The sequence below is a fragment of the Rhineura floridana genome, chromosome 1, assembly GCF_030035675.1.
Source record: "Rhineura floridana isolate rRhiFlo1 chromosome 1, rRhiFlo1.hap2, whole genome shotgun sequence".
NCBI lineage: Eukaryota > Metazoa > Chordata > Lepidosauria > Squamata > Rhineuridae > Rhineura > Rhineura floridana.
In genome coordinates, this window is record NC_084480.1 from 131,973,928 (window position 1) to 131,988,321 (window position 14,394).

The 14,394-nt window shown below is 43.2% G+C and overlaps 1 protein-coding gene across 6 annotated transcripts in view; it reads right to left on the reverse strand.

Annotated features, from left to right (window-relative positions):
• The window catches only part of PALM2AKAP2 (PALM2 and AKAP2 fusion), a 370,520-nt gene that overhangs the window by 290,898 nt on the left and 65,228 nt on the right, over nt 1-14,394 (reverse strand). For all 6 annotated transcript variants that reach the window (XM_061632556.1, XM_061632546.1, XM_061632566.1 and 3 more), the window contains exon 2: nt 10,794-10,874. In XM_061632556.1, the coding sequence (XP_061488540.1) occupies nt 10,794-10,874 (81 nt within the window). The remainder of the gene's footprint in view (nt 1-10,793; nt 10,875-14,394) is intronic.

Here is a 14,394-nt window from a genome sequence, read left to right on the forward strand (position 1 = left end):
GTGGAGACCAGAACTGGACGCAGTATTCAAGATGAGGCCTAACCAGTGCTTAATAGAAGGGAACTAGTACTTCACGCTGTTTGGAAACTATGCTTCTGTTAATGCAGTCTAATATAGCATTTGCCTTTTTTGCAGCCACATCACACTGTTGGCTCAGAAATTCTTTGGACTGTTTCTAACAGCTCAAGCATTCTACACACCAATGGTTTTTCAAATGGTATTCCAATGACAAACTTACACTCAGAGAGAAGATCAGCAATGGCGACAAGTCCACTCCTGCAATGCTGTGTCTGGGAGCTTTGTTGTGGTCGGCCTGGGAGGAGGCGAGACAAGGCTGCCTGGCGTGTATACACACGTGGGCTCCTGCTTTGGGAGTGTGTGGCTGCTGGCTTTGCAGGCCTCTTGCAGCACCTAACCAGAATTGTGGGGCCTGGAAGGGGGTTGGGCAGGAAGGCCTCCCTACTCACCATAAGGTGGGCTTTAGGCTTTGGGATTATGCCTTGTTACACCCCTCAAAATGGATTTGGCTCACCTAAGGATGAAGTTAAGTTAGCTTTCCACACTCCTCATTTCCCTGCAATTTTTTTAAAAAAAATAAAAGGCAGCCATCATTCAACCTGTCACTTGTCTCCTGTCTCTTTATTCCCAGGTTTGGTTGCAAACTTTTTTAAAAAGACTTGCTGACCACCAATAGTCTTTCCATGTATTTGGTCTAGTTTAGGTTACATTGTCAATTCATATAAGGCAATGGTGAGATTTAACAGGCTTGGCCTGTATTCCACAGGAACCAAATATGCCCCAGAATCCTTTGCAATATGCATACAGGCTCTAGAGACACATAAGGGTTCAACGGCAGACAAAGCAAGGTGGAAAAGACTCTTTGAAGCATGAAAGTTTGAAAACCATGGCTATATACCTACGTTTCAGCCCAGGATACATAAAACCTCAGCAACTGCACAACCCTAGGGTTTTATGCTAACTAAAAACTTATCTGTTACTATTAGACCCAGTGATTTTCAAGTTTCAGGAGTTGTAGTGAAAATGCCTTATGAAGATTAGATTTAAAAACTTTGGGTGTGGGGAGATACCCCTTAAAGATGAGGTGACTAACACAGCAATCCAACACAGGGGAAAGGGTGGAAGGGGTGCTCGCAGAGGAGGAGCTGACAGGAAGCTCCGTGGCATTCATTTGCCATGCGGAATGTCAGCTCAGCCAGGAGCTGCATGCATGTACGGAAAAGAAAATGCTGGCTCCCACGAATACCCCTACCAGTGAGTAAGCGCTCCCCATTGACTTCCATTATTATTTTCTTAAACTGATCTTTTTCTAAGCATAACTTTGGCTCAGATCAGGACCCACAGGAGTGCTCTGGATGTAGCATAAGTTCCACCCGGCCCTGCCTCTGACATGTCCCCGAACGTCACTTTTTCGGGCCTTTTGCTGGCTTCTGCCAGCACCCCTTCCGTTGGGCTGGGCTTCCCTGGTTGAGCTGGCAGAGTCCTGGCTCTGTCGTGACTGAGCCAAGGCAAGGGGCTTTTGCCAGTGGAGGATCCTGGCTCAGCCGTGGTCTGCCACATTCAACTCCCCTCATCCTGGTGTAATATGAGTTGGATTGCACACTGAGGCTGTCAGTCTTCCTTTTTTCTTTCTTGTAAAACAAGAAAAACCTTCAGCCACCTCGTATTTACAGATAAGGCCATGTTCCTCCAAAATTATCACAATTTGCCTCTCAAATGTTGCCAAATATCCCCTCCCCACTTTCACGGGGGGAAAACATTCCCATGAAAGTGTTTCTGTGTGTATATATGTCTGTGTTGTGTGTGTGTGTGTGTGTGTGTTTAGCCTAGTTTTATTTGTTAGAATTTGCCAGACTATCTATTTTGTTGTGTTTAAAATACATCTTTATGCTGGCAGGCATTTAACTGAAGATTATCTCTGATTGTTTTTATGCATTGTTTTATCCGCAGCCCTATTGTATTTTTAATGTGATGGTTTTAAAATCTTTTGATTTTGATTGTTAAATTGGGTACTTTTTCAAAAGCAAAAGGCAGGATTGAAAAGCCATTATACATATATATTAACAAACAATATTTATCAAACTTTGTGTTCTCCCCTAATTTTTTCTCAATTAAATTACTATGATTGGGGGTGGCTGATTACCCTAGAACAGCAGTGACCAAAAGACGGATGGATAGGTAGGTAGAATGGCAAGTGTGCCTGAGGCTGAGCCAAAAGGAGGGACAGATTAATCTGTCAATTTGCTTTCTCTCAGTTCCTCATTTTTCCAGTCTTAAATTCAGTTCATCCCATTTCTGCATCAATGTGTTGTTTTTTTATATAAAAAGTCCACACAGCATTCATACACATTCTTATTTGTATGCAATTTTGCCTAATAAATATATTTTTACAAGCATTTTTGTTTGTTATTTTTACTATGTGAATTTTTGGGTACACTTTCCCCTAATATATGTTTTTTTCTATGCATGTTTTGGTTGGAGAACTACATTGTAAAAATTTGAAGAAATGCCAATTTTGAAGGATAGCTGTGCTTTTGGAAAGTGTGAATAAGGTAAATTCACATTAAAATGTGAAGAAATTTCTCACCTATTCCTAACCAAAAGTTCTTTGAAAGAACTTTCAGCCAAAACGTGGTAGATTCAAGAGGGGCAAATATTATCCTGAAACAGGCTCCATGGCTTACCTTCATTTTGCTTCTGCTACCTTCTTTTGAGGTTCTGGCAGTAACATTGTTTGGTCTCTCCAAAGTCTTGGCAGCTGGCAGTTTCCACTTTCTCCCCTCCCAGGATTCCCTAGAGTGAGGGCAGGAAGCATTTCCCTGATTGGCTTCACACAGCATCACCATGAAGCCAATCAGAATAAAGGAAATGCTTCCTGCTTTCACTTTAGGGAATCCTGGGAGAGGTAAACGGCAACTATGAGCTGGCAAAACTTTGAGGAGTTGCACTGCTGGAAGAAGTCAGTTTGTTACTGGTTTTGCCCCCTTTTGCCTGAAATCTGTTGAAATGCCACCCTTGACTGCGGAAATAGTGGTGATTCAGCTCAGCTCTACAGTGTGCTAAAATCAAATCCAAAGCATATGCTGCACACTTCGGCAGTCTCTTATCATGACTTGTATGGTTTTGCCTCTAAGTCTACTGAGCTGAAAAAAGTGCTGAGTTGAGCAAACAGACTCATAGCCAACCCCACTGGTCTTTCACTGGTGCCTAGGCATGCCAGAGACTGACCCTATCTTTGCCACTTGTGGTAATTTGCACAGCAGTTTAGCCACACATGCCCTAGACTAGAGTGTGATGGGGTGGCAAGGCAAGTCTTAGCCCAGGCAAGCTTGCTGTTTATCAAAGTATTCAAAGTGATATCCAAAGACTGAACAAGACGTAGGGAAAGACACGACAAGGAATAGCATCAAACTGAAAGCTGTTGTTCAGACCGGAGGAGCAGGGCTGACCTGGAAATTTTTATAGTGTCAAATGTCCTGCTCTGGCCAGTTAAGTTTTCAGGAGGCAGCTACAAGGATTTGGCAGGACTTTGTCATTTCCTTCCTTTGGCCAGATCTCAATAATGGGGAACATGCTGAATTAGGCTGGCCATGGGCTCTATTTTACAGGGGACATTCCTCTCTAAGGGCTGTCATAGGACAGTCCTCATTTTGAAGGATCCCTTTATTTGAAAGGCTGTCTGGGCCAAGTCCCTTTTAAAGATAAAGGGTAGTATTCAATGAAATAGTTGCACTAGTGCAAGGATTAGCCCTAGCACAAAGAGATTCCCCCCTCTCCCCCCGCGCCATTCCCAAATCTGCTATGGAGGGTTGGAGAACCCCCCAGAACAGATCTGGGGGTGCATGGGAGGCGTTCCATTGTGCAAGGAGAAATCCTTGCACTAATGGAATGTTCACCTTAGTGCTGTGTTGAATACAACCCAAAGAACCATAAGGAAAAACAGAACATTTGAAGTTTGTCATCAATAAGTAGCACCTGGATAGCAGACTGAGCAGTAGTAACACAGGTCACCTGGGCACTATGGTAGAATTTATTTATAGTATTTCTATTTACTAGAAGCTAAAATGATGAAACTGAGGTTATCATACTTTGGACACATAATGAGGAGACATGATTCACTAGAAAAGACAATAATGTGGGGAAAAACAGAAGGGAGTAGAAAAAGAGGAAGACCAAACAAGAGATGGATTGATTCCATAAAGGCAGCCACAGACCTGAACTTACAAGATCTGAACAGGGTGGTTTACAACAGATCCTACTGGAGGTTGCTGATTCATAGGGTCGTCATAAATTGTAATCGACTTGAAGGCATATAACAACAACATTTAAACTATAGTAATTATTTTAAAATTTGCATCTATAATATGTATTAACATATGCACATTTTATGGTGATACATTTTCTCTTTTTTGGTGATCCATAAATAGCTACCCTAAGCTGAATAAATCCCTGCCTGGCATCCTTCAAGACTACACTCAGGATCTGAAGAGGGTGGCTGTCCTGAAAGTTATCATAGCTTTTAGGAGGCACCCATGGTACAGTCAAGGTAATTAGGCAAACTGAAGAAGAGGCAACAGTTTACCATATTCCTGCACATGCAGCTGCTTTGTGTCTGGAGATACATGTCTCTCCTTCACATTTCTGTGTGTTTACCCCGGCAAACACCCAGGCTGCCATTTAAAGTATGAAGCGTCTTGCAGCGGGTGATGTGATCTGCCAAACATCCATTAAAATTAAAGCAGCCATGCCATATTAGATCTGGTGACAGTGTTCATGTTTATAACTGTCTATGTGCACAAACACTTCATTTTCTGTGCTCACGTGGTTAGTGGGAATCTCCTGTTCTGAAGACACCAGACCAAAGAATTTCACAGAAAGCTGTCAGTAGGGATGAAATTTTCTAAAAATCTTGATGTCGAGTTTATCTGCACAATTTTTTTTCTAATCCCTATCTTGCACCTTGATCTCAACAAGAAGGAAGGTGTTTTTTTAACTGTTTTCGCTAAAAAATGTTAACAATTATTGCATATTATACACATTATCATACATATAATATTATAAACATATACCAAAGTAACTAGCACATAAACTGATAAACATAACAATGCTTATAACCGTATAAAAATATATATTAATACTTACAAAATTATGCAGCAGAAATATAGTACCACATGGGGATCGACTTTTATAATATGTATAATATACTTTTTGCATATAATTTTGCACATCATTAGTTGGGATATTTTTTAAAATAACTGCCAATGCATGTGGAGCTCAGACGTAAGTGGGCACTCAGTGCAAGAGGAAGTGCAAGAGGCTGTCTGATTTTTCCTCCATCCTTAGCTATAAGTCAGCTTGTTTGGCAAGGTCCAAAACACAACAAAAGAGACAATCAGCTTGTAATGTAAAATGCAAATAAGCAATGAAGAGGTAAGTTATCTTCTAAGCCAAAGAGCATGGTTTTCTTGGGTGGTTTTGTATTTCGCCTTATAAAGTGAAAGCCCAAAAAATGAAAGAAAAAAGATTTAAAAAAACTCTTTCCTGGATCTCATAGTGGCCTGAGTGAAATGGCAACTCCTGTTGCACCACAGAAACGCAATCATGTTATCTCTTGATAACGCAGGAGTCAATACATGTCACCAGGAGGCCTGCAGTGACAGTGATGGAGCATTTGCTTAGACTATAATCAATTACCCAGACTTAAATGTATTATACTTAGTTTAAAAGGGGAGGGGGAGGGGGAGGGGGAAGGGGAGGGGGAGGGGGAGGAAGAACAACAAAGGCAGCCAGTAAAATACAGAATGACATGATGGAGATTTACAGTGCAATCTTATACATGTCTACATAGAAGTAAGTACTATAGAGTTCAATGGGGCTTACTCTCATCAGGGTACAGGACAGCAGAAATGTGAAATGTATGAAATCTGAACTCTAGCCTTGCAACAGATTCAGGGCTATGTTTATGTTATGAAATCTGGTGTCATGTACTAGCTTATACATATGGCTCATCTACACAGTGGTTTACTGTGTGTTTGCATGGTTCACATGACATTAACGGCAAAGAGAAGCTATCATAGTTTCACCCCTGTAAATCCGTCCTAACCTAATCCAATTTATAATATGAAAAGGGAAGAAAAAAAGTCTTCATTCCCTTTCTCTAGTGCTTGCAGACACTTTGCTCCGATGCTTTTAGGTGGGTGTGTCAGTCGTTCCCCTCTCCATGCCCACTCCCTCCTCCTCCCTTCATTCATTTTATTTCCTGTAGCCTGACAAGCAACTTCCAGTTGCTCTCCTCCATTCTGTTGGCCTTTTTTATATTGTTGAAAACGGTGCCTTTATGTTCTTTTTCCTCTAACTTGTGTGCAAAAGCATGACACTGCTCAAACAAATATTTGTATTTCAGCTGTATCTTACCAGGGAATTGCATTTCCTGGTGTTTTTTTAAAGGAACCCACTGCAGCTGGTAGAACAGAATGAGCATGCTCAGTCACCTATCAACCAGAGGGAGTGAAAATATATAATTAGAGGGCAGGGCCACAAGGAAAAAGCGAGACTAATCCTCCCCAGAAGAATGCCTGCTTATGTGAATGGGAAAAAGAGATTGGCAGCTAACATTGAGCAGGAACTGCAGATGATACAAAAGAAAAGAAAAGGTAAAAGAAGTGTATTTCATGTGAAGAAATGCTCCCATGTAGATGAGCCCATAGTGTAGTATAGAGACTGAACTATGGATCAGGAAGTCTCTGGTCTCATTCTTGCATCTGCCATGAACCTGCTAAGTGTCCTCAATCAAGTCAGCCTCAACCCCACCCTATCCATATCTGAAATATTGGGATAAAACTGACATATAGTGTTGCTGTAAAGACTGCAACAAGAACAATGTAGTGGACTGCTTTGAATAGCCTTATGAATGCAAAGTATTATATTCTTCTTCTATGGAAACATAGAAAGAGCTCAGAATGTAGAAAACAACTGCTTTTTATTTTTTAAGAAGAGAATACGTTTCTAACCTTTATATCTGCAAAGGTATATTTAGGCAATGTCTGCTGAAATCTCCAAAGGCAGAGAAATGGTCAAATAAGTCTGGAGACAGATATTTTTTTTTCCAGGGAGCTGAAGGTGATTTGAATTATGTCTTGTTTGTTCTGCTTTTTACCTATAACACATAGGGGTTTTTTTGCAGGCCATTGTATCATTTTGAAACCTGCAAAGTCTACTTTGGCAGAAGTAACAGTGGGACAAAAGAAATGTATGGGTACATCACGGGAAGTAATGCTTCTCTGAAACCATCATCAGCTCTATTTTTTTTTAAATGGTGTGCTTCCAAGCCTAAAGATCCTTGGTGGTCAGGGGCAGGATTACAGCACCCTGTATAGCATCTAGGCCCAATCCATGACCAGCTGTGTGGATAGTGTCATTATGTGGTTTAGTCCAGATGTTGCCAACCTTTTTGAGTCTGTGGGCACATCTGAAAACCAGAGAAACTGTTGAGGGCACAATACCCACCCTGCAACACAGCATACCAACCTAATCCAATGCTTATTTCAAGCCTAATTTCAGCAAGGAGAGAGATCCCTGTGAGTATCAGGGAATGCTTCTCTGGATGCATGTGTAACCATGAAAGCCATATTGGCAACTCATGGGGTAACTAGATGACACTGAACTGAGTCAGGAGTTTCTACTGCTGTTCTTGTCTTGTTTGAGAGCAACAATAATGTTCTTGTCTAGATTCCGGATTAGTATGCCTTCTAGGCCTTCCATGACACAAACAGAACCAGTGTAACTCCTTCCCTGATTAGCAAAACAGCCAAAACTGAAGCTATGAAAAAAATACCCAGATTACATGATATTTGCAGGTTATGTAATTTGGCTTCTCTTGGAACCGAATTTGTATTACTTTACCTCAACATGTGAATATTTTTAGTGCAGAGTACAAACAGCCTTGCTTATATCCTACATACATGTATTCTACTCTGACTGAGAAGACTGAGGGGAGATATGATAGCACTCTTCAAGTACATGAATGGTTGCCATACAGAGGAAGGCCGAGATCTCTTCTCGATCGTCCCAGAGGGCAGGACATTCAATAATGGGCCCAAGTTGCAGGAAGCCAGATTTCGACTGAACATCAGGAAAAAATTCTTAAGTGTTAGTACCATATGACAATAGAACAAATTACCTAGAGAGGTACTGGGCTCTCCAACACTGGAGGTATTCATGAGGCAGCTGAACAGTCATATGTTGGGAATGCTTTGATTTGGATTCCTGCATTGAGCAGGGGGTTGGATTTGATAGCTTTATAGGCCCCTTCCAACTCTACTATTCTATGATTCTACCCACTATGCGATTCCTATTAAAAGGTAATTCAACCATCAAAGGTGCAGATGGTTGCAAGCTCAGAACAAAAGCTAAATTCCACCTTAGCAGCAGTAAGCTAGCCATGGGGAACATCAGGCCTGTGGGCTGAATGTGGCCCTCCAAGCCTTCTCCCTTTGGCCCTCAGGACACTCCACTGGACCTTCTCTGTGACCTCTCCAATTGCCTGGCTAGAATGTGTCTTTGAACTGTGATAATGTCTCTTGCATTAATTTTCTGCCCACTTTTGCTTCTGGCCACACCCACCACTGACATGTGGCCCCTGGAAAGTTCCCCAGAAGGGAAAGTGGCCCTCAGGCTGAAAAAGGTTCCCCACTCTTTCAATAAGCAATCCCATCTGATTTTACTGAACTGGAAGAGTACCATATACAGAACCATATATGAAAGAGTACCATATACAGCATAGTGGATGTACACCTGCAAGATCTGGTTTGAAATGCAGTTCCTTGACACATGAAAGTGTTTTGGAAACCCCTATCCACCAGACTCTGTTTCCTCTTTGTAAAAAAATGACACAATAGTGGCCTCAAAAGGTTGGCTAGTTGTTCCAAGTAAATGAGATAAAACAGCTTGTTTCATGATCAAATGGATTACACATGGAAAGAGTCACCAAATATTAGGACTGCAAGGGCTCATCGAAAGATGTTTTCAATAGCTGGCCCTCAGTTGTGGGATACCTTCCCCATGAAGAGTCAAAGTCAAGTGTCTGAGCTTTCGTGCCCAATAGGGGCTTCCTTCCCATTCCTCTCCTTTGGAGCAAAGAGCAGCTTCAGGGGACTGCAATTTTCATTGGGCACTGCAGCACATAGAAAAAAGGTTAAACCTCCTTCTTCACTTACACTGGGCTCCTGATTCAGACTGGGAGCCCCAAAAAACAACAACAGATACAAAAGTGAAGACACATTTAATATAATATGTAATTTGGCTCTGAGCATCTTCCCAATGTAGTTATACAATGTGCCCAGGGACTGGGAGGGGAAAGTGTGGTGGCTTCAGTAACAGTGTTAATGATTTTAACATTCTGTTACCCTCCATGAACCTTTACGATGGGGCCAGCTTGGTGTCCAATCTATCAATAAAAATGAAATTATGCATGAAGTGGATCTGATCCACAAGTGAAGACCCTCTTTACTTCAGCAATGCCCTGAACAGAATCTTTTTTCTTGCACCCTCTCCCCAATAGACACACATGCATGGTAATAATGGCATAAAAATAATACACACATATGTTACTAGTGTCATTCTTAGCAGGTGCTGTCAGGTACTTCAGTGGACATAAGGACACATCCCATATAAGTTTTGCAGAAGTCTCCTCTCTGTACATATATATGGCACCTATTTGTTTGCTTGTTTATTTATGCTCATGCCCTACACTTCGGGAAGCTCAGAGCAGCTTGCATGGAGATTCCCAGGAAATCCCCTGTCCGAACACTGACAACCCTGAAACCTGCTCAGCTTTTAACAACATTACAGCATCAAAATTCCATCTCAGGATCTCTTTCTTTTCAATAGAAAAGTGTCCAGAAAAAGCACTGATCTATATGCTGGAGAGGGGAAACACTGAAAGCTCCCTTTTACCAGGTTAGGCAAGGTTTATCTCCTCAAGCAGAGATTCTCCAGGGTCTTGGGCAGAGATCTTCCCCATTGCCTGCCAACTGATCATTTGATGCCAGAGATTGAACCAGAGACCTTCTGCGTGCCAACCTTGGGCTCTGCCACCGAGCGATGGTCCCTCCCCAAAGGGTATCTGATGTTCAAAAAATCTGGACCGGCAAGTTGCAGATAAGCATGGTGGGTATATTTGTGGATATATAAACTGATACATATGCCTGGATATACCTCCCAAAGTTTCCAATCCATCATCCCTTAATTGCAATATGTCAGCACAGATTAGACTTCTGTCTATGGCATGGTGTTGAATGCCTATTTCAGTTTCGTAGATAAGGCAATTTTATACACAGAGAGACACACATAAATTGTAGTGGTTAAATACTACTGTAATAAGAGACAGAAAAGCCCAAGCAACTGTGCAGCCAGAAAGAAACCATTTAAGCAATGCAGTGAACACACCCAAATCCACATCCATTGCATTGCACAGGTATATAATGAATGATAAATTTGTGGCAATAATGATGCATGATGTACATGCCCTCCTCTCACCCTCCTCCACCCCCCTTTCCAACCTCTGTTCTGCCCCATCCTTTTCAGGAACACAGTACAATAACTGAGAATCACACACAGAAAAGAGACCCAGGGAGGATCGGATCAGCTGGAAGAGACAGGCTCCGGCAGTGCAGGTTGCTTCATGTCGGAACAGGCTCTTTGCAGCTTTCAAATGTGTGATCTGCATGTCTAATCACAAAATAGGCTCTGATCAATCCCAAAGCCTCAGACCTTACCTTGAAATGCTGCAGCTGAAGTATCTGGTCCTCGAGCTGTTGTCTTTTCCTTTCTATTTCTGTCTGCCTTTTCCTTTTTTCCTTGGCAAAGAGGGTGGGTGGTGGTGGGGAAAAACAGAAGAGAAATTGCCTGTCAGAAAGGTAGAGAGGCTGGAAGGAGCAAGGATGTTCAGATACATCTATATCTATCTATATCTATATTTTAAAAAGGGAGACACAAGCCAATCCTTTCCATACAGAAGCCATCAGACAAATTCATGCCAATGTTTCCACCTGCCTCACCATCTGAGAATACACAGAAACAGCCAGCTTTCATGAAAATAACATGTCAGCTAAGGACTAGCTACTTGTTCACTGAGGAGGAGAAGAAATTTGTCTCTCTCTCACACACACAGACACAGCTATGGGAGCAGCAAGTGAGAGCAGAGTCCCCTGGGCGGAAACGGCGGGCACACAACCTAACAACCGAGTTAAAGGGACAAACCCTATCATGTCTGCAGTGTGTAGTCCCAGCAGAGCAAACAAGGGCCCCGGAAGCTGCCAGCCAAAGTACAGGGTTACGGAAGCGGTCAAAAAAACAGGGGTAACAGCCAAATTTGCTTACAGTATGATCCTATTGTCCCTTGAAAAACAACCTACAGGGTTCAGGTGGGCGGAGTCCCCTCCACCTCCACCCAAGTCACGTTTCACAGACTGGTTTACTATATATTGCCCTTTTTTCACTAGCCACAGGCTTGTTTACAATAAGAACAAGTAGATAGGAGTACATCATATCTTTTTTTTTAAAAAAAACCCTCTACAGTCCATTAAAAATACACAATAACAAATCACAGAATGACAATGGCCAATAGCAGCAGCCAAGCAGGTCTTTCCTCCTCTGAATCCCCCTCCCCAAAGACCTGAAGCTACAAAAAGACTGAGGCCAGATGCACCTCAGTAGGGAGAGTTTCATGTGAAAAAGGCCTTTCCTAGGCTCTCACACCATGTACCTCATGTACACTATGTAGGGACCATCAGATACGCCTAAATGGTAGACAGAGTATTCAGAGTACACCCATTGAAATGAATTGACATGACTAACTGAGGTCCATTAGTTTTAACTGATCTATTATGAGTACAGCTTAGCTGGATAAACCCCACTTGGTAAAGTCAACACAGTTTATTCATTACTCCTGGTCTCTTTTGATCCAAGAGGATCCCTGAGCTTTGGCTATGCTACCCTGGCATGGTTCACCATGAGCAAGGTTACAGAGTTGAGGAGAATGCGAGAAAACCATTCACTGGGGGCCTGTTTACATGCCCCCAAAATCTACATCTGCTGCTTTTTGCAGATCCTTTTAATTTGGACCATTTACTTGACATTTTAACCAACGCGCGTGCTTTCTACTGCTTTTGCCTTTAACTCTGGATTGAATGGATGCGACAAAAACCAGTATTTACTTTTAAAATCCGCACCTGCTTCTACCGTGTATTACCTTTTAAGCGCCTTTTCTGGCTGCGCAGTTTCTTCGCCATTAGATCCTCCCTTTTCTCCGCCCATTTCACTGTCTCGGGGCGTCATTTTGTTTTCTGCAGTTGACGAAGCAACTTCCGGTTGCTCTTGCCTTCCTTTCTCCTGTTTAGTCCCACTTCCCCCCCCAATACATTTCTTCCCCTGCTCCTTTAAACAAAACCACATTCCCCACCCCTTCATCAAGGGTAGCAGGGCTGGAGCTCGTAAGATTCCTTCCTCAGAGCTGTGGTTTTGGCGCTGTTGTTTACGTCTAGCATGTGTGTGTGCGAGAATGTGAGAAAGTGTGTGTGTGGAGGACCTCTTCTGCCTTGTAGCATCCCTCCGCTCCCCCCCAAGCTGGATCTCTCCCCACCTCGGACTGATGCATGCGCCCTTTTCGCAGCCACGGCGAGAGGAGGCTGGAGAAGGCGCCACTGGGGTAATTTAAAAATGCCCAAAAGCGCAGGGGAAAGGTGAGCTGCCTTGGCATCTCATCCCAGCATCTGCTCCACTCACGGAGAGCGATAATATTAAACAGTCAATGCTTCCTTTAGTAGCTGCTTTTAATGTCTCTCTAAAGATAATTGTTTGGGTTTTTTTTTATGTTTCCCAGCATGCATGCTAAGGCTTGTCCTGGGGTGCCAAAGGCACACCAATCTCGCGCAGGGACAGCCTAACAGCCACGGGTGGGAGCGATTCCCTTTCTTTCAAGCGCCTATTCCTTCGTTTAGGGAAACACCGCTCCTTCCCCGCCTCCGCAGTTAACATGCTAATGTGCGGGCGCGGCAACAAGCAAACGCTGATAGCAATGAACGCACACGCGTGTGAATGCTACAAAGAAAAACAGCCAATTCGTAGCGAGGGTAGAAATATGTGAACTGTCAAAATCAATCGCGATGGAAAAAGCAGCATTTTTAATGTGGATCTGGGGTCCCATGTAAACAAGCCCTGGGACTCAAGTGCAGGAATGTGTGGATTTTAAATCTTGCCTTTTGCATCACTGAAGATAGCTGACATTCTCCATCAGGAATGGAGAGCCTGTGGCCCTCCAGATCAGGAGTGGGGAACCTTTTTCAGCCCACTTGCCACATTCCCTTCTGGGCAACCTTCCGGGGAGGGGACATACCAGTGGTGGGTGGGGCCAGAAGCAAAAGTGGGCAGAGCAACAAATGTAAAGGATATCTTTGTACAGTTGGTACAATCACCTCTATGGAACAAAAGGAAATAGACCACATGCCACTTTATCTGCCATCCAGACAAGCAAAAGACATGATCAAGGCACATTCCAGCCAGGCAAAAACACTCAAAGGAGGTGTGAAGCAGGACCAGCGAGGGGTATGGTGTGTGTTCTGAGGGGCAGATTTGGCCCATTGGCCTGAGGTTCCCCCATCCTGATCCAGATGTTGGACTCCAACTCCCATCAACCCCAGCCAGCATGGTCAATGGTCAGGGCGATGAAAGCTGTAGCCCCACAACATTTGAGGGACTCCTTGATTCAGAACTACCAAAACAGTCATCCTTCTGAGAAATGGGCAGTATGTGTGTGTGTTTGTCAGGGTCTGCATATTTCAGTGACTCCACTGGGGAGGCACATAGATACAAAATGTACCTCTCCCGCTGCACCGCCAAGTTTCTACTGGTTCCCAGTCAGTGGAAGCTAGGGCACACCCTCTTAGGGATGGGGAGATGTTCCCATAGGCACTGCTTCTCTTTCCCCAAAGGACTACATGGCAGCTGTCACTCACACTCATGTGCTCTCAGAGACATCATTTGGATGGGGACTAAACTCGCTGTCTGACTTTGGTAACCTCAATAGCTAGGATATGGACTGGTTTCCTGCCTCCCAAATGTGTTCTGACTGTGGTCTATTTCCTTTTGCTCCATAGAGCTGAATGGGAGCCATGGAGAACAGAACTGCTTTACTCCACTCCCTTTATCTGCTTAGCTCTCCCTTGGGTACTATTTCTTGGTGACACCAGAGTGATGAAAACCATACATTGGCTTTTTATATATTATAGGCATTGGCAACATATCCATTGTAATAACACTGGAAAAATGGAAATAGACTGCCTTCAAGTCGATTCTGACTTATGGCGACCCTATGAATAG